The sequence below is a fragment of the Mobula hypostoma genome, chromosome 14, assembly GCF_963921235.1.
Source record: "Mobula hypostoma chromosome 14, sMobHyp1.1, whole genome shotgun sequence".
Taxonomy (NCBI): Eukaryota; Metazoa; Chordata; class Chondrichthyes; order Myliobatiformes; family Myliobatidae; genus Mobula; species Mobula hypostoma.
In genome coordinates, this window is record NC_086110.1 from 56462683 (window position 1) to 56483757 (window position 21075).

At 40.5% G+C, this 21075-nt stretch overlaps 1 protein-coding gene across 4 annotated transcripts in view; it reads right to left on the reverse strand.

Annotated features, from left to right (window-relative positions):
- Positions 1-21075, reverse strand: part of LOC134356309 (palmitoyltransferase ZDHHC7-like) — a 78594-nt gene that overhangs the window by 17503 nt on the left and 40016 nt on the right. For all 4 annotated transcript variants that reach the window (XM_063067175.1, XM_063067172.1, XM_063067173.1 and 1 more), the window contains 3 exons: positions 18241-18307; positions 10436-10757; positions 5075-5199 (listed from right to left, as the gene is read on the reverse strand). In XM_063067175.1, coding sequence (XP_062923245.1) covers positions 5075-5199; positions 10436-10741 — 431 coding nt within the window. In that variant the 5' untranslated portion in view covers positions 10742-10757; positions 18241-18307. The remainder of the gene's footprint in view (positions 1-5074; positions 5200-10435; positions 10758-18240; positions 18308-21075) is intronic.

The following is a 21075-nucleotide window of genomic DNA, read 5'->3' on the forward strand; positions in this document are numbered from 1 at the left end:
ATTAGGTATTTTCAAAATTAGCTTGGATGTAGGAAGCATAGGGTGGGGATTAAAGACTGTTTCTCAAAATGGATGCTGATGCTTAGGACCCTTGCTACTTGTTATTTTTATAAATCATCTGGATGCAAATTCACAAGGCTTTATCAGTAAATTTGTTGATAGTGTTGGTAGTGAAGAAGGTTATCGTAAATTACAAGGGGATCTTGTTTAGTTAAGGAATTGAGCCAAAGATTGACAAAAGGATTTCAATAGTTAAATGTGGGGATTTGCATTTTGGAAAGTCAGACCAGTGCAGGACTTAAACAATGAATAGTAGGGTACTGCTAGGGTATTAGTAACGCAGTGGTAGGGAGTGCAATGGAACAGAGTGACTCAGGGAAACCAATGCATAGTTTGCTGAAAACAGGGGCACAGGTAGACAGGGTGGTAAAAAAGGTGTTCAGCATGCTGGCCTTCTTCAGACATTGAGAACAGGAGATGGGACATAATGTTGCAGTTACATACGTTGTTGGTGAGGCTGCACTTGGACTAATGTGTATAGTCTTACTCACTCTATTGTAAGAAAGACAACTGACAATAGACAATAGGTGCAGGAGTACGCCATCTGGCCCTTTGAGCCAGCACCGTCATTCACTGTGATCATGGCTGATCATCCACAATCAGTACCCTCTTCCTGCCTTCTCCCCATATATCTTCACTCTGCTATCTTTAAGAGCTTTATCTAACTCGTTCATGAAAGAATCCAGAGAATTGGCCTCCACTGCCTTCTGAGGCAAAGCATTCCACAGATCCACAACCCTTTTGTGTGAAAAAGTTTTTCCTCAACTACATTCTAAATGATCTACCCCTTATTCTTAAACTGTGGCCTCTGGTTCTGGACTCACCCAACATCGCGAACATGTTTCCTGCCTCTATTTGTTTCAATCAGATCCCCTCTCATTCTTCTAAATTCCAGTGAATCCAATCTTTCAACGTATGACACTCCCGCCATCCCTGGAATTAACCCAGTGAACCTACGCTGCGCTCCCACCATAGTAAGAATGCTCTTCCTCACATTTGGAGACCAAAACTGCACACAATACTCCAGGTGGGGTCTCACCAGGGCCTTGTACAACTGCTAAAGGACCTCTTTGCTTCTATACTCAGCTCCCCTTGTTATGAAGGCCAACATGCCATTAGCTTTCTTCACTGCCTGCTGTACCTGTATGCTTACTTTCAGTGACTGATGAACAAGGACACCCAGATCTCGTTGTACTTCCCCTTTTCCTAACTTGACACAATTCAGATAGTAATCTGTCTTCCTGATTTTGCCACCAAAGTGGATAACTTCACATTTATCCACATTAAACTGCATCTGCCCACTCACCCAACCTGTTCAAGTCACCCTGCATTCTCATAACATCCTCCTCACATTTCACACTGTCACCCAGCTTTGTGTCATCTGCAAATTTGCTAATGTTACTTTTAATCCCGTCATCTAAATCATTAACGTATATTGTAAATAGCTGCGGTCCCAGCACCGAGCCTTGTGGTACCCCACTAGTCACTGCCTGCCATTCTGAAAAGGACTCATTAATCCCTGCTCTTTCCGTCTGCCAACCAATTTTCTATCCATGTCAGTACCCTACCCTCAATACCATGTGCTCTAGTTTTGCCCACTGATCTCCTATGTGGGACCTTATCAAAGGCTTTCTGAAAGTCAAGGTACACTACATCCACTGGCTTTCCCATGTCCATTTTCACAGTTAATCCTCAAAAAATTCCAGAATATTAGTCAAGCATGATTTCCCCTTTGTAAATCCATGCTGATGTAGTTAAATTGGAGAGAGTGAAGAAAAGATTTACCGGGACTTGAGGGCCTGAGTTATGGGGAGAGGTTGGCTAAGCTAGGTTCTTATTCTTTGCAATGTAGGACAATAAGGGACAGCTTTATGGAAATTGCATTAGATAAGCTGGACAATAACAATCTTTACCCCAGGGTAGGGGGAGTCCAAAACTAGGGGATGTCAATTTAGGGCAAGAGGGAAAGATTTAAAAGGGACTTAAAGGGTAACTTTCTCACATAGGGGTTAATAAGTACATGGTGTGAGTTACTGGAAGAAGTGATTGAACCAGGTCAACTGCATCATTTAAGAAGCCCAAGTGGGTGGGCCTTAAAGAGATATAGGCTTAATGCAGGAAATTGTGACTAGGTGGGTGGGGAGTCTGGTCATCATGGGCTTGATGGGCCAAAGGGTCTTTAACTGTGCTGTATTGCTCTAAGGCTCTATTGTAGATTCATGCCCTGTTCTAGAAACTTGAGCACAAAAATTCAGACTGTCACTTTTGTTGAGTATTTAGGAAACTATCGTTTCCAATGGGGACTTTACAACCAAGATCTCATCTGCCACTTCAGGCACAATTCTGAATAGCAGAGGGTCCCTCGATCAACATCACCAAATAAGATTATCCTACTGCTGTTTGTAGGAGCTTGCAAAGTATATTGGCACCATGGTAGCGTAGTGCAATGCCATTACAGCCTGGAGCACCAGAGTTTGGAGCTTAATTCTGGAGTTATCTGTAAGGAGTTAGTATGTCCACTTTATGGAATGCGCCAGGTACTTTGGTTTCCTCCCACAGTCCAAAGATGTACTGATTAGTAGGTAAATTGATCATTGTATTTGTCCAATGATTAAGCTACGGTTAAACTGGGGGATGCTGGGCTGCACAGCTTGAAGGGCCAGAAGGGCCTATTCCACGATGTATCTCAATGAGTAAATAAATAAAACACATATTTTCTCCAGTTACATTACTACATCATAAGATACAGGAAACAGCTGAATATAATTATGTGTTATCCATTGACAACTTAGAAATCTATTTCAAATTGAAACCTCAATTTTTCATAGCCAACTTTATTCACGTAATTGATTATGAACATTTATACCCCATTGGCCTGCCCGTATTGAGAAGAAGAAGACAAATAGCCCTTAACGTGGCAGTGGAGTTATTGAGACACCGTCATGACGGTGTTTCCGTAGCAAGCTATTCTTGTTTTTACGAGGCCAAGTTGCTAGCTGAACACTCAGCCCAACTTGGATTCGAACTCGGGAACTTTCGCTCCAGAGTCCAGCCCTGATATTATTGCGCCACCAAGCGGGACATCCATATTGAAATCATCAAGCAATTGGAGAGTCAAATCGGCACAGCAAACTGAAATGTTACAAGCCACTTATCAGATTTTCAGACATTCAATTGAGATTACTTGCTTACATGCAGCATCAGTTTTATTTGTAGACAATTTCTCTTCTGTAGTGCTTTATTAATCCCATATTAAAATTCAAAAGTAACAGTCACAAAATGTGGTGACATGAGGGAGATGGAAAAATTTAGCTGAGTGGTGCCACAACAACCTCTTACTCAATGTCAGCAAGACCAAGGAGCTTTTTATTGACTTCAGGAGGAGGAAACCAGAGGTCCATGAACCAGTCCTCATTGAGGGATCAAAGATGGAGAGGATCAGCAACTTTAAATTCCTTGGAGTTATCATTTCACAGGATGTGTCCTGGGCCTAGCATGCAAGTGTAATTATGAAGAAAGCATAGCATGACATCTTAAATTTTAACAAACTTCTATAGATGTGTGGTGAAGAGTACATTGGCTGGTTGCCTCACGACCTGGCAGGGAAACACCAAGGCCCTTGAATGAAAAGTCCTACAAAATGTAGTGGATTGAGCCCTGTCAATCAAGCCCTCCACCACTGAGCACATCTACACAAAGTGCTGTCGCAGGAAAGCAGCATCTGTCATCAAGGAGCCCCATCATCAGGCCATGCTCCCTTCTCAGTATTGCCATCAGAAAGAAGATGCAAGATCCTTGAGACCCACATCACCAGGTTCAGGAGGCTATTATCCCTCAACCATCAGGCTCCTGAACCAGAGGGGATGACTTCACTCCCCTTATTAATGAGCTGTTTTCACAACATATAGACTCACTTTTAAGGACTCTTCATCTCATGCTCTCAATATTTATTGCTTATTTATTATTATTTCTCTTTTGTATTTGCACAGTTTGTCTTTTTGCACATTGGTTGTTCATCCATCCTGTTGCCCAGGTGAGGTTTTCATTGATTCTATTGTGTTTCTAGGAGTTACCGTGTATGTTGCAAGAAAACAAATCTCAGAGTTGTATATGGTGGCATATATGTACTTTGATAATAAATATACATTGAATTTTGAAAATGCAGGAGGAATTTAGTTAGCCAGGCAGCATCTATGGAAAGGAACAAACAGTCAACCTTTCAGACCAAGCCCCTACATTAGCAAATAGCAGAAAGGAATGGGATTAAAGACTGCATAAGGTGGTGAGAGGAGGGAAAGGAGTACAAATTGGGAAGGTGATGGTAAAGGGCTAAAGTAGAAAGAATTTGATAGGAGAAGAAACTGGACCAAAGGAGAAAGGGAAGAGGATGGTCACCAGACAGAGGTGACAGGCAGGTGAGGAAAAGAGGTCAGAGGGGAGGCAGAACAGGGAATCCAAAAAGAGAAAAAAGGGGAGGGGAGAAATTACCAGAAATATGAGAAAACAATACTCATGACTTCAGGTTGGAGGCTATAATGTGTTGCTGCTCCAACCTGAGAGTGGCCTCATCGTGGCAGCAGAGGCAGCCATGGACCGACATGTCTAAATGGGAATGGAACATTGAACACCGAGTAGCTATAAAGCTGAATTCCCCAGCAACTGACATCTAGTTCAAACTTCAAAGGTACATGATAATCAATAGATCAATGAAACATATAAATATTATCAATTTGCAGAAATAATTGTCCTGTTCTCCAATGTAAAATAGTTGAGGTTGTAATCAGTGATGCTGCTGTAAATCAACTCTTCTCACAAGCAAGAGTTATACGTTAATTTTGAATGCAATACCAAGAAAACAATTAAAGGTAAATCGTTATAATCAAACAATGGAACCAAATTTAAGTAATTCAAGAATGATTAAGCTTACAGTCAATAGTACTATCATTATGGAATGACCAGGCACAGAGATCACAATTGCTTTGGAAGCTTTAGTAAAAAGATATCATTTCTATACCTGCAATGGTGAGCTCGCTCTGGCTTAATACTGCAACATTTTGGGCACTTATAGATTACTTCCCCTGGCTTCAGCTGCAGACTCTCCATATACTCTTTTGTGGCATTGCCTTTAGGCACAGCACCCTGTGGAAAGAAACCATCAATGAGTCCACACCAGGTAAATAAATGAACAAGTCAGTCATCAATCATATGAAACTCAAACATAAAGCAAGCTAAAAGAATTAGACTTTTTTTCTCCCACCAACAATTATAAAATTAGGTATATAGTCAGGCATCTTACAGCCCCACAATTTTCACAGCATTCTTCATTACCTCTTCTCTCTGTGTCTGTTGTCACTTTCTAATAATTGTCTTAAATTTTTACCTTGCTGTCTGACTCTCCAGTGACTTCATCAAAATTTAAAATTTTATTAAATATTACCTTAACATTCTCAGTTTCATTAAAATACTTCTGCATTTCAAGTTCCCACTCAAAAATACAGTTTTCCTGATGAGAAGTACCCTGGGTATGAAGACCATTCCTTTAGAAGCAGAAAATTAAACATCACTGTAATTTTGGTTAACCCATATCTTGCATGAAATTATTTAATACATCTTTATCCTTTCATACTATGTCTTTACTTGGAAAAAAAAAGTCAATTTATGCTCTTTTCTCCATTTACAGAGCATTTTCATTTTGGACACCTTGATACTCAAACTCATTCACATGCTTCACTGTCTGAGAATTATGAATAATTATTACTTTTATTTAGAGATACAGCTGTAATTTTATATTAGCAGGTATTATTTAAGTGACATGTACCATATGCCCTTTCTAAATTGTGAGAGGTGTTCAGGGATGTAGCTTAATTTTTTTATATATAAACACAATCGTGCCATTTTATCATGTCTGTGAAGCATCTTGCTTCTTAATCCATCAATGTAGATTTCTCAGTGTACTGCAGACCATTACTCCAATGCAGGGATATGCTTGGTTGTAATGTTGAGTCTGCTGGACAAACAGGCAAGTCTGTGGTCAGCCCAGCCAACAGCAAAATATTTGCTTTGCCAATATCAAAGCCAAAGCCAGTGTGAGACAAGACTGAATAAGTATAGAGGTCATATGATCCAGCCTATTACAGTAAAGGCCTGCTTTTGCAACATCACAATTTAACTAGGGCCTCAATGCTACTTTTCTGAGCTTCCCCTAAACACCTTTGAGTGATTTTTTAGCTTTTCAGCTTTTATGATAAATATCTAAATGCATTGTTAAAATCATCCAGATTCATCTCAGCTATGCAATTTTCTGATCATTCCCAATTCTTAAATTAAATAGATTGTTCCTTATTAATATTGCAGCATTTGATTTGCCAGCTTGGTATTCCTTAAATGTGTCAAACTGTTATTTGATGCCTCATTTTGTAAAACTCTCTTAAATATGTAATTTAATTTACAGCACTCTCAGTCATTGTTTTAAATTTTATTTACAAAGCATGTAACTATAAACATTATATACAACTATCAAGCAAATCCTACAGTTAACTAGTACCATATATCAACTCAATAATTCAAGCACAGTCCAGTACATACAATGTCATGTGAAATTTGTTGAGGTTGATGATCAAAATTAATTTATCATAAGATCATGAAGTTAAATGGAAAACAGAAATTGGGAGGAAATTGGCAGAGGAAAATGGTTATTTTCAATAAAGCTGCCACATATTTTGATAATGGATCAAGTTTGCAAATAGGAGGGATGACATTTCCTTTTTTTTGGAACATTCAGTTCTACAGTGGATGCGATCCCACTGGCTCTTGACTTGGCCTTGGATCACCTGGACAATACTAATACTTACATCAGGCTGCTGTTTACTGACTACAGATCAATGGTCAACACAATCATTCCCACAACTCTGATCAAAAAGCTCCAAAACCTGGGCCTCTGTGTGGATCACAAGTAACATCTCTACCTCAATGATATTTAACACTGATATTTCACCTCAAGGATGTGTGCTTAGCTCAATGCTCTACTTTTTCTACACCCATGACTGTGTGGCTAAGCACAGCTCAAATGTCATCTGTAAATTTGCTGATGACACAACTACTGTCAGCAGAATTGAAGATGGTGAAGAGAAGGCATATAGGTAGATAGATCAGCTGGTTGAGTGGTGTCGCAGCAACAACCTTGCACTCAATATCAGTAAGACCAAAGAACTGACTGTGGACTTTAGAAAGTAAGATGAGGGGACACACACCAGTCCTCACTGAGGGATCAGAAGCGGAAAAGGTGAACAATTTCAAATTCCTTGGAGTCAACAGTCTGAGGATCTATTCTGGGCCTAACATATCGATGTAGTTACAAAGATGGCATGACAGCAGCTACATTTCATTAAGAGTTTGAGGAGATTTGGCATGTCACCAAAACACTCAGCTATTACTACAGGCGAACTGTGGAGAGCATTCTGACTGGCTGCATCACTATCTGGTATGGGGGCGGGGGGGGTGGGGGTGGGGGTGAAGGGGACACTGCACAAGATCGAAATAAGCCATGGAAAATTGTAAACTCAGTCAGCTCCATCATGGACACTAGCCTCCACAGCATCCAAGACATCTTCAAGGAGCGATGCCTCAAAAAAGGGAACATCCATCATTAAGGACCCCCATCATCCAGGACATTCCTTCTTCTCATTGCTAGCATTAAGGAGGAGCTACAGGACCCTGAAGGCATACACTTGATGATTTAGGAATAGCTTCTTTCCCTCTGCCATTAGATTTCTGAACGGACGTTGAACTCATGTACAGTATCTCACTACTTTATTTCCTCTCACTTTGCACTATTTAGTATTGCACTGAACTTTATATATAAAAACATCTGTGTTAGATTGTTTTAACAATATGGGACGAGTGTTCTGAATGGCATGAATACAACAGTAAAAATAATATAATTTCCATATCTGAAAAATACAAACTTAACTTGGTTCATTTCCAATGTATGAATTTTTGACACTAACGTTAACATTAATATTTAATAAACTATCAAAGAACTCCTGTGCATAATAATTACTCAGCTCGGCCTTAATACACCTCACCTTGGCATGGAATCTAAATAATTCAATTGAATAATCCCCATTTCACCTTAAAAGTATATAGAGTTCAAATAGAGAAGTGAATAGCTGCAATATATTAATATATGAATCATGTTAACACAACTGCCAAAAAAATAAGATATTTAAAAATTGTTCTTTTTTATTTTGAGTGGGATACAGTATTCAATTACTTAGTAAATTTTAAAAAAATATATAAAATGCTTCCTAAGCACAAGTTTCAGTTTAGTTTTTAAAATGACAACTATTCTGGTGATCAATTTATTCTGGGAGTATGGCCAGGTAAATGTCAAGTATAACAATAATGTAGATATCTCAAGAAGAATGTTTTCTCTAAGCATTCTCTCTGATGTTGCTCCCACTAGGAACACTGGCTCATGGAATTACTCTTGTTCAAAGTAACAGATAGATTTCAGTCAAATTTTAATAGATTAACAGCCAAAAGCATTTGCTTTATTTCATTTTGACTGCAACACACATGATAGAATGTCTCCACTTTCATTCCTCAGAGCTTTATCTGCCTCCTATTTCAAAAAAACTGTAAAGATTCTTAAGAGAAATATACCAAATATTTGTTTTGAAAGAAATATACCAAAGTTGAAAAAACCTTTATTTCGATCAGGGGTTCCCAACCATTCTGATGCCGTGGATCAATACCATTAAGCAAGGGGTCCATGAACCCCAGGTTGGGTACCCTTGATCCAGATGAAAACAGCAGCGACAAAAATACTCTGCATACCTTTAAGCATCATTCATGAATTCCACCAACTAAGCTTCAACACTTGCAAAATATCATAACTATATACACTATACTACATTGCCATGTAATGAGGTGTCTATTCGCCTTTTAATTGGATGAACCAAAAATGTGCTCCAAATATCGATTTATGCTTTGTGGTAGATAACACGCCATAAAATGAGATTTTTTGTTTTGGCTTACAATTATGGACAATGGGAAAATCTTCTGGAAAAAATATTTCAAGTTGTTCATCAAGTTGTCTAACATCAACACCCTTGGTGGATTTAGATGGGGTGAGGGGGTGGGGGAGGGGAAAGTCACCACTGACTTGAATTAACCACGAGCTTAGTTAGTGTTCCTATGGCAGGTCATTCACTTCCTGATGTCCTCAAGCCTTGCCACTATTTACAAGGCCTAAGTTAGAAATGCCAGGGAACATTTTTTACTTTGCATGCAGCTCCAACACTCAAAAGGCCCAATACCACCCGTCAATGGAGCTCAGCACATTCAATATTCATTCTCTCCACTGTTGGCACACAATGGCTGTGGTACGAACTATTTACAAAATACACTGCAGTACCTCAAACTCATGACAACTCAAGGACAGTCTCTTCAGGTGGAGAGCATCACTAGGTTCAGCTTCTCCTCCAATTCGCACACTTGAAAATATATCACCACTTTTTCATTACTGCGAAGTCTAACTCTTGCTACTCCTTATCCAAAAGTACATTAGCAAAAGGACTGCAGTGGTTCAAGGAGGCAGCTAATAACTGCCTTCTGAAGGGCAGTAAAGGACAGGCAATAATGGTGGTCATGGCAGCAATGCCCAGATCCTTCCAAAAAATTAACAAAGCAAGAATCCATGAACTATAAGAGTAAGTGGGGGGGGGGGGCGGGGGAAGCTTCAGTCAATACAAGAAGCTGGTTTCTGCTTTACATTTTTAGCACATTTCTCCTCATGATATCAGCTACTTTCTCCATAGACAGCTTCTTGGATTTTGGTTACTTCCCCTTCTCCCATGAAATAGGCTGAAAGAGCCACTCCAGATGGATGAATGCAGATAGGCGCAGCAGGCTACTGAATGTTGACAGCCACACAAGTTTCAGCCACTGAATTCTGAAAATAAGTGTGTTACATGGTGTATGGGAGAGCAATAAAACAACGAGTAAATCCAGGCCTGCTTCCCTCTTTGATTGACATTAACCTCCTGCTATTGAATGAACTCAGTGCACACCAGACTCAAAACCTCTGGGTCAGCTCCTCAGCTCACTAAGTGATCAGACGTATAAACTTTTTTCCAATTGAACTGTTTAACTTAGACGCCACTGTCAGAGTTATAGAGCATCCGAGCATGGAAACAAGCCCTTCAGCAACTCTAGTCCATGTCAAACTATTATTCTGCTTAGTCATATCGAGTTGCACCTAGACTGTAGCACTCCATAACCCTCCCCTCCATGATCAAAATTTCTCATAAATGTTGAAATCAAACCTGAAGCCGCAAAAAATATATTTAAAACATATTTGATGCGTACTTACTGGATCTGTTAACATTGTTCTCAGATGGGATGAAAGAGCGAGCACTGCCAGACCGTTAAAAACAATGCCATTTATCAGCGAGTACCAGTAGTCTTTGGGAGGCAGCAGCATTACAAAAGTCACCACAAAGTCAGCATATAAAACCAGAAGCCAAGTTATGACAGCGCAAATCATTCCACATCCATCTCGGATAAACCAGATCCGATCCACCGTCTCCACATTGGCAGGTGAGCATTCAAAGTCATCTTCGGAACTCAGCAAAGGATGATGCTCAACATCCCGGAATCGGTGCCCTGTTGACTGCATGATCTGTCAGTCTCATCTATTGAGAAAGAGATGTGTGAAATAAATGCCAGTACTTACTTACTCAATGTCATACCTTAAAACAAAACTTTAAAAGATATGGATAATTTTAAACAGCATTTAGACTGGATAGCTGAACTCTTGTTTAAATCACAACTTCAGGAAAGATATATAACAGCTGCAAGTGACATCAAAATTTTTAAAAATAATATAGTAGGCAGTAGCTTTCTCTATCACCCTTATATGATTTCCTTATCACACTGCACTTTCACTTTAGTCACTAAACCTAACAAACATAAAAATCTGTGGGAAAAATCTGTAGAAAGAGAAACAGACCCAATACTCCAACCCTCGTGCTAGGGCTGAGGAAGCGCCGCAGGAGCTCTAGGTGCCATCTGCGATCTTGAAGTCAGTCACCCCAACGGTGTCTTCATTCACGTCAACTTAAAACAGTCCTGCCAAAGTTCTAGCAGCATGTCAACTTCACAACCAGTGCAGAGAATATATTAGAGCTGGTTTATACCAACGTTTATGAAGCCTACAAGGCTGCCTCCTGCCCTCACCTTGGATTCTCAGACCACATATCCATTTTGCTAATCCCTGCATAGAGAGCACTGGTTAACCGAGTCAAGCTAGTTTATAGGGAGATGAGGACCTGGTCAGAAGGTGCCACTTCAGCACTGAGGGACTACTTTGAAAGCAAGGAATGGAGCATATTCAAGGAAGCTGCTACTTATGATCATCACATCAACATTGATGAAAATGAAGGATTGTTAACTGGCTACATAGGAAAATGCATTGAGGACGTACTGTGGTTAAGCACTATACTACCAGGACAAACCAGAAACCACGGTTGTCTGAAAGGTTCATGCACTACCCAGGGATGGGTATGCTGTGTTCTGATCAAGGGACTGGATGAATCCAAGGCTGGCAAGAGCTGCGCTCCCCCATGCAATCAGAAAGGCAAAGCACAAGTTCACACATAAAATACACAGTCACCTTTGTGACATCACGGGCACGTAGCGCATGTGGCAAAGTAGACAAACCATAACTGATTACAAGTCCACCTTGCACATCAGCGACAGCAATGCCTGCCTTCCTGACAGGCTGATTCAATGCATGATTTGACGCAATGAATGATGTGAAATTGGGGAACACTCCTCTCCCTTGAGGAACAGGAACCCTGTTTGGCCGCAGCTGAAGTGAGGAGGATCCTAGCCAGGGTAAACCCACACAAAGCTGCGGGGCCGGACAACATACCTAGACAGGTGCTGAGGGACTGTATGATCCAGCCAACAGAGCTATTAGCAAACATCTTCAATATCTCTTTAAAACAGTCCACTACCCCTGCAGGCTTCAAGACAGCCACCATCATTCTAGTGCCCAAGAGAGCTACAATAACTGGCCTAAACACTTACCACCTAGTGGCAATGACTTCAACAAACATGAAGTGCGTTGAGCAGCTGGTAATGGATCATATAAAACCCCACCTTCCAGCTACATTGGACCCTTTTCAGTTTACCTACGACTCAAACCGCACCACTGATGATGCCATAGATTTGGCCTTCCACTCTGCCCTGTCCCACCTAGAAAATGATGCCTCATTTGCAGGGATATTGTTCATTGACTTCAGCTCAACATTTAACACAATCATGCTTCAGAGGCTGGTGGGTAACATGTCCTCACTGGGACTCAATACCCCTCTCTGTAGTTGGATCTTGGACTTCTTGACAGAAAGACCTTCGTCAGTCCAATTTGGCAGCAACATCTCAAGTTCTATTATGCTGAGGACTGGTGACCTCCCCTGCCCCCCCCGCCAACCCCCCCATTCAGGGCTGTGTGCTCAGCCCTCTGCTATTCACACTGCTGACTCAGGAAGGCACAGGTCAACCATGCTCCATTACACATCAATGCCTGCCGTAGAGAGAATGAAGAGCACGGAGTTCCTAAGTGTGCATGTAATAGACAATCTAACCTGGACCCACAACACCTCCTTGACTTATCATTAGTCAAGGAGGCACAGCAATATCTACAGTTTCTGAGGAGATTGAGGCGTGCAAGGGTCCCCATCCCCATTCTAATAACTTTCTACAGGTGCACCATTGAAAGTGTCCTGTCTGACTGCATCATTATGCGGTACGGAAGCTGCAAGCCATTGGACGGCAAAACCCTACAGAGGATAGTAAAAACTGCCGAGAGGAAGATCGAGGTCTTCCTTCCCCCTATTTGTAATATTTCCCTGTAAATGTTGTACATGAAGAGCCCGAAGCACTGTTGAGGATCCCTACCACCAGGTACATAATGTGACCCACTCCATCAGGTAGCAGGAACAGAAGCATTAGGACTAGGACTGTCAGACTGGGTAACAGCGTATTCCCTCAGGCTGAGAGACAAATGCTTACCTTGCCACCACTAAGGTCTCATCACCAGGACAGCAAGCTGTTTACTGTACAGAATATTGTTTACCTGTGCTCTACAGACAATGCATTTTGAATTATAATTTATTAACTTATTTATGGCAATCTTTTATGCGTCGTGTGTGATATATATTTTGTGGGTGTACCTTCGTCTATAGGGAAGTCATTTCATTCGGTTGTATATATGTACAGTCAGATGACAAAAAACTCAACATAAACTTCAGGTTAAAAGATACTCTTTTCAAAATTCTTTCCATAGATACTGCCTTCCCTGCTGAGTATTTCTGCTATTTTTTGCTTTAGCTTCAGAGTTCCAATATCTGCAGTTTTCCAACTTTTATTGGTTCAAGTTTAAGGTACTTCTTAATCAATAGCTCACAAATACTTCATTTCCAAAATAGTGATCTTTGAATAATCCAAGATACTTGCGACTTTGGTGGTGGTGGACTGATAAGATTTCTCTGGACAGGATTATTTTTTTTAATGTATACCTCAGCTCGCTTTCAATTTATATTTTACACGAACACAGTAAGGGAAAAGCGGAACTTCCCAGTGGCCAAACAATTTAACACCAATTCCAATTCTGACATGTCAATCCATGGCCACCTCTAGTGCTGAGATAAAACTAACCTCAGGGTTGGTGGGGGGAGGGGAGCGGGTTGAGCAACATATCTTATATTCCGTCTGGTTAGCCTCCAACCTCATGGCATGAATACTGATTTCCCCTCCCAGTATTTTTTCCCCCTTCCCCTCGTCTTCTTTGATTCCCCACTCAGGCCTTTTACATCTTCACACCTGCCTATCACTTCCCTCTGACTCCTCTCCTCCTTCCCTTTCTTTTATGGTCCAGTCTCCTCTCCTATCTAATTCCACCCTCTCCAGCCCTCGACCTTTCCCACTCACCTGTCTCCACCTATCTCCTTCCTTTAACCCCATCATTTTAATCTGGTGTCTTTCCCCTTCTTTTTCAGTTCTAAAGAAGGGTCTTGGCCTGAAACGTAGACTTTATTCATTTCTATAGATGCTGCCCGACCTGCTGAGTTCCTCCAGCATTTTGTGTGTATTGCATTGGATTTCCAGCATCTGTAGACTTTTTAATAAATGTCCCAGTTAACCAGTCAAGTTGAAAGGAAGAGTGGGAAGAGACGTCACAGCAAATGGATGGGCAACGCATTTGACGCAATGGAAAAGGAAAACCCAGCCTTCTAATAATTTCTCAGGTTCACGTCTAGTGAGTATTAAAACTTACTTAAGAATTATATGTCATTAAAGAGCATTGGTGAAAAAAGGGCATGTATACTCTTACACTCTTATCCTCTTTCTAAATTTGTTTCCATTTGTACTAGACTAAAAACCAAAACCCAACTTTTACTTATAGTTTAAGAATATTAAACTATAAAGAAATGGTAAAAATGAGGATTTTCAAGATGGCGGCGCAGTGAAAGGTCTGCTTGCTGAACTCAGCACCACAACACTAATAATTTCACATATAAACCTATCCGTTCCAACTTGTTTTTAAAATGCCCAAGTGTCCGATTTAATGACATGAACTTTTTTTGAGCTGCTTCAACACCATGCCATCGAAAGGTACTAAAAAAGCGGCCAGGATGGACTGCACAGACCGCTGTCCCGGGACTGTGGAGCTTGCTGCTGCTTGCTATGCTAACATGTTGGACCCTGCTTTTCGTCAAGTAGTTCAGGAAGTTACGGAGAACATATCCAAAATGATGGATATTCCCCAGTAGTCCATCGATGCTCTGGAAAGCCACTAAGGCCTATGTAAGGGGATTAATTATCTCCTCCTCTGCTAGTAAGAAGCGACAAGCTGCGGAACAGCAGTGCCTAGTGGAAGCAAGGCTTGCGGCAGCTGAAAAGGATTATATTAATAAGCCTTCTGCAGCCAAGTTACAGAATATCACAGCCTTACGCTGTACACTAAATTCTTTACTTACACAAGCAGCCAAAAGAAAACTGACATTTGCTAAACAACGATTGTTTGAACATGGTGAAAAACCAGGTAGGTATTTGGCTTATTTAGCTAGACAGAAAAATGACTATTGCTTCAATTAGGGATGGGACAGGAGCCCTCACTAGTAATTCTAAAATAATTAATGTTGTGTTTAAGAATTTTTATTCTAAATTGTATCAATCTGAGCAACGTAATGATGAATTTTTCAGAAATTTAGATCTCCTAGGCATTTCTTCTGAACAAGAGTCCCTTCTCAATGCTCTGTTATCTATACATGAGACAGCTCCAAAGTGGGAAGGCCCCTGGTCCTGATGGACTCACTAGTGAATTCTATAAAGATTCACAGGGTTATTATCAGCGCCTATGCTAAACATGTTCTATCATGCATTGAATTGTGGTCTCCTCCCACCATCATTGAAAGAAGCTAGTATCTCCCTAATTCTTAAGAAAGGATAGAGCCCTGAAGATTGTGCCTCCTACAGTCCTATTTCATTGTTAAATGTTAACTTTAAAATCTTATCTAAAACCTTAGTGTTGCGATTAGAAACTGTTACCTTTTACCATAAAGGAGGATTAAACGGGTTTTGTAAAAGGCCATAGATCATCTAACAATATCAGAAGATTACTTGATGTGATTCAGGCCTGTCAGCAACAGGCAGTGGACGACTTGGTGGTTTCCTTAGATGCAGAAAAGGCCTGTGATCGCGTTGCATGGCCGTATCTTTTTTTCACTTTAGAACGATTTGGTTTGGGCAATAATCTTGTCAAGTGGGTGAAAGGTATTTATAATGACCCTTTGGCTGCGATTCTCACTAATGGCATTAGGTCAGATAATTTTAGTATTCTGAGGGGCAGCCAGCAGGGCTGCCCTTTATCACCACTACTTTTCACACTAGTGATCGAGCCATTGGCTGAGGCTATTTGGCGAGATCCCAAAATATCTGCTCCAGACATAGGACTAAAGTCACATAAAATTACATTGTATGCTGATGATGTTCTAATTTTCTTATCAAATCCTGCTATATCAGTGCATCAATTCATTTAGCACCTTTTCAGGTTATAAAATCAACTTTACTAAATCAGAGGCTATGCCTCTGGGGAATCTGCAGCAGGTACCTGACACTTAGGGTGTTTTCCCCTTTAAATGGTCACAGACAGGTTTCGTTTACTTAAGCATATTTATCACACCTACTAACTTTACACAGTTATTTGACAAAATCAGTCAGGATCTTCAGCGATGGCAATTAAGCACTCTTCCCATTTCTTGGCTTGGCTGAATATCATTGCTCAAAATGAACATTCTTCCTCGTCTGCTCTACCCAATATGAATGATTCCAGTCATTTTTACCCAACAAATACTTAAAAAAAAATAAATGGCTGGTTTGTGAGAACAAAAAAAATACCCTGTATTAAAATGTCTAAGTTACAGCTTCCCAGTAGTCCAGGGGGTCTGGATTTCCCAGACATCAAAAAATATCAATTAAGTTCCTTTTTATCTTATATGATTGTCTGGGTTTGTAGGGGCCCCTCCTCAATTTGGCTAGACATTGAAGCTTCACAAGCAAAATGCCCTCTTATTAATTTGCTTTTCCTCAATAAGATGAAACTAGTTAAGGAATATTGTCGCAATCCAATAACAATTAATACAGTCAGGGCTTGGAGGGCGGTGCAGCGAAAATATCACCCTTCACTCCAGTAACCGGCAGTCTAGATTTTCAGCCTGGCATAATGGATTCTGGATTTAAACTTTGGATTTCTAAGGGTATTTTCCATCTAGGAGATTTGTTTGATGAAGGAACGATGATGTCTTTTAGTCAAATAGTAGTGAAATTTAACATACCCAAAAAGGATCGTTTTCGCTTCTTTCAGGTAAGAGATTATATACAGAAAAAACATCATTGTTAACTGATTTCTATAGTTCTGACATAGAACAGAGGGTGCTTCGTTCCAAGGGTGAAGTCTCCATCAGTACTTTTTACAGCATCCTGGGGGAATGTTCTTGTGGAGAGGCTGAGCAGCTGGGAAGGGTCTGGGAGGAAGAGCTGGGCGTAGAAATTACAGCTGAAGCAGGGGAAGACATCTATGATAATGCAAAGAAAGTTTCAGTTTGTAATAGAACTAAAGCACTGCAACTCAAAATTCTGCATAAGCCCATCTGACTCCAGATCATCTTTCGAAATTTAAGATGGGGGTTTCTCCAATGTGTTCTAAATGTAAAGTAAATACTGTAACTTTTACCCACTGTTTTTGGACTTGTTCCAAGCTTCAGGCATACTGGAGTGATATTTTGGGTGAAATGGAAAAGATTCTAAAGATGGAGCTTGAACTGGACCCAGTGTTTTATCTCTTAGGTTTACCCAGCAGTCGTATTCTTAATGCACATCAGAAAGAACTTTTTAACATCCTGACTTTTTGTGTGAGGAAGAACATTTTACTTTGTTGGATATCCGATAAGGCCCCTGGACTTTTTGGTTGGCGTAAATTAATCATGGAATGCATTCCTTTGGACTTTATGACATATATGGTACACTCAAAACCAAATAGTTTCATAAAACATGGCAACCTTTTCTGCAATATGTAGATGTAAACCTGTCTGCTATATCAATAAGGGCTTTTGTATAGGATGTTGGGGTGATGTCTATATTTTGATGGAAGTGTTCTGATAGCTGATATCTGTGAGGGGAAGAAATGTAAATGTAAATGTATCTGTAAATTGGAAGTTTTGTTATGCTGAGCAAAAAAAAATTTAAAACGATAAAAAAAATGGTAAAAATGACGGTTCAAATCTTCCATTTGGCATACTTAAAGAATAGATTAATCTATTCTAAATCCAGTATTTACATTAGGGACATGTTTGGTGAACATTGCATGCACCATGGTCCTTAACATTATGTGTATCCATGTGTATTTTAATACATCCTAAACTTTATAATGTTGATATATTTGGATAATGTTTCTGATTTAATACTCATGAGTTGTGTGTTGCACAGATATGCTAGTCATGCCTATCCATTAACTGTATTCAATAGTTCTATATTGGAAAAGACTGGTATGTAAATTTAGTCATTAACTTTGTTTCTGCTGTTTGGCAAGTACAACCAGAAATAACAACTTACCTAAAAGTTTCAAGTTTTTCCATTAAGTTGCTTCCAATCAAACTGCTTTATTAAATTAGTCGGAAACCTGCAAAAAACATAAGTGGCGACTGTCATTCAATCATAAACATTCATTCTTTAATGTTGGCTAAAATAGCTGGAGTTTAGAAGAATGAGAGGGGATCTCATTGAAACCTATCGAATATTGAAAGGCCCAGATGGAGTAGATGTGGAGAAATTGTTTCCTATAATGTTGGAAGACCAGGACCAGCCTCAGAACAGAGGGATGTCCCTTTAGATGAGAAAAGAGAAGGACTTTCTTTAGCCACAGGGTGATGAATCTGTGGAATTCATTGCTGCAGATCGCAGTGGAGGCTAATATTCTGTATATTTAAAGTGGAAGTTGACAGGTTCTTGATGAGACAGGGTATAAAAGGTTATGGGGAGAAAGCAGGAGAATGGAGTTGGGACGAATAATAAATCAGCCATGATGGAACTGTAGAGTAGATTCAATGGGCTGAATGGCCTAATTCTGCTTCTATGTCTTATGGTCCAAGTTTTGTACATTTATTCTGCAAAATGGCAAACATGGTGGTAATATTAAATAATATTGTGGGCATCCGATTAAGGGTATAGGAAAAGTGATAATACTGATCAGGAAAAGTAATTGTTGCTTATATTGTTTGAGCAGATAAACATTTATTTAAAAATGACCGCTATAAACAGCAGTTTTAAATGGCAGTTTCCATTTTCAAGTTCCAAGACAAGGGAAGTGTTGGTAGAAAAAACTTAGCCCGAAATGTTATCTCTATTTCTCTCCCACAGATATATTTTCCCCAATTTGACACTGAAGCTGACCACAACATACAGATATTATCAAACCACATCTCATATTTTTTGCCATCAGATTGTTCAGTTTAGTTCTTTCTGTTGACAACATGCAGTGCCTCAACTTAAAACTATAATTTGAGCTCTTGCATCTATGTTAAGCCTGACAGATTATCTTAAATCTCATTTCCTTTCAGTTGACAAAGATTAGCAGTCACTGGTAAAATTTATTTTGTCACAGATAAAACTAGTTGTTTTAATTCTGCTACGAGATAGTTTAAACTGATGCAAACTGCATTCTTTCTCATGGGTTGAAATCAAGTCCTCTGCAGAAGCAGAGGGCAAGGCTCTCAACCTGCCTCAGTTTCCACATATCTGCAAAATCTAACTGAATAAATATCATTGCAGACTTCAGGTTGACAGCCACATGGAGTAGTCGCAGAGAACCAGCGCTCCCTCCTTTTTATTTCCACACTCCTTCTTCCCCCTTTTCTCATACCAAACTGTTGGACTTTTTGCTCTCCCCCCACTCGCGACTATGCTCATTTCAGGATGACCTCAAAGAGTACTAAATCCGGGAAAAAAGATGATTCGGTGGCCTGCGACTATGCTCACTTCACAATGACCTCAAAGAGTACAAAATCTGAGAAAAAAGACGATTCGGCGGCTGGCTTGACAGTTGAGGCTATCTCCACGCTGCTAGACCAACACCATGAGGCGTTAGTGGCCGAATTTAAATCTTTTTTCAGTCTGCTGGAAATGAAACTCGATCAAATCCAATGCAAAGTGGAGGACCATGGCCAACGCCCACCCTCTCTCGTGCTCGCTATGGACGACCTGAGCCAGCGCGTAAGTGAGCTGGAAAACATCTGCTCTAGCTTACGTGAAAACAATATAAAGCTAATGGTTAAAGTTACTGACTTGGAGGGCTGGAGCAGACGGCGGAACCTATGCATCCTGGGCCTGCCGGAATCTATTGAAGGCGGGCGTCCTACTGAATTTTTTTCCAGTCTGCCTTGTGAGATCTTCGGGAAGGAGACGCTCCCATCCCCGATCTTCGGGAAGGAGACGCTCCCATCCCCGTTCACTAGCAGCTAAACCAGTCCCAGGACAGAGACCGCGCCTGGTCATTCTTCACCTGCAGTGCTACCAGATTAAAGATCTCCTGGTTAGAGAGGCCCGGCAGAGAGGAAAGCTAGAATACCACGGCCAGCAGATTCCGGTTGTGGAGGACTACTCTCCCGAAGGTTTGAGCCTGCGAGCCGAGTATAGAGAAGTAATGATGGAGCTATACAACCGAGGGTTCAGGCCTTTCCTACTATACCCTGCACGGCTCCGTATCACACTTCCCAGCAGTGACAAGAGGTGGCTACGCTCGGTAGACGAAGCACGGAAATGCATCAACAGCCTCCCCACTACACCGAATTCTTCATAAAATATTTTTCTCCCATACCCTCTGCCAGGTAACGTTAGCAGTGCTTGGATAGCGAGGTCTGGTCTGGCTTGGCCGGGTTAGGTACTGACTACTACGATGGGGGAATAATATTCATTCAGACTGCTCTGTTGTGAGTATTTCCTTTTACCTTCAATTCAGTGAACCCTACAACCTTCCATGGGAGGAGCACTGGGTAAAGTTGGTTTATTTTATTATTTTTTCTTCAAATATCAGTTTATATTTCTTTTTTATGGTTCATTTTTCAGAGCGATGTTTAATAAACCTTGGGGGAATTGTTTTATCTCTCACTAAGCACAAGGTCAGTTTAGGAGTATGGAATGCTTACTGTTTCCTTTAAATATCAATAACAGAGTTGAAGATGACGCTACGAGTGACAGGAGGTTGTACTGTTGGATGACTATTGTTCTTAAGAGCTTGCTGCTATGCTCTCTGGCAGCTGTCTTGTTGTGGGTTGGAGGGGTGGGGGGAAAGTACTCCAATGCCAGTACTGTTTTAAGAACGCTTAGAAGTCCTTGCTATACAGGATTTATTTCTGCCCTGTTTCTCTGTTTTACATTTTGCCTCAGAGCTGA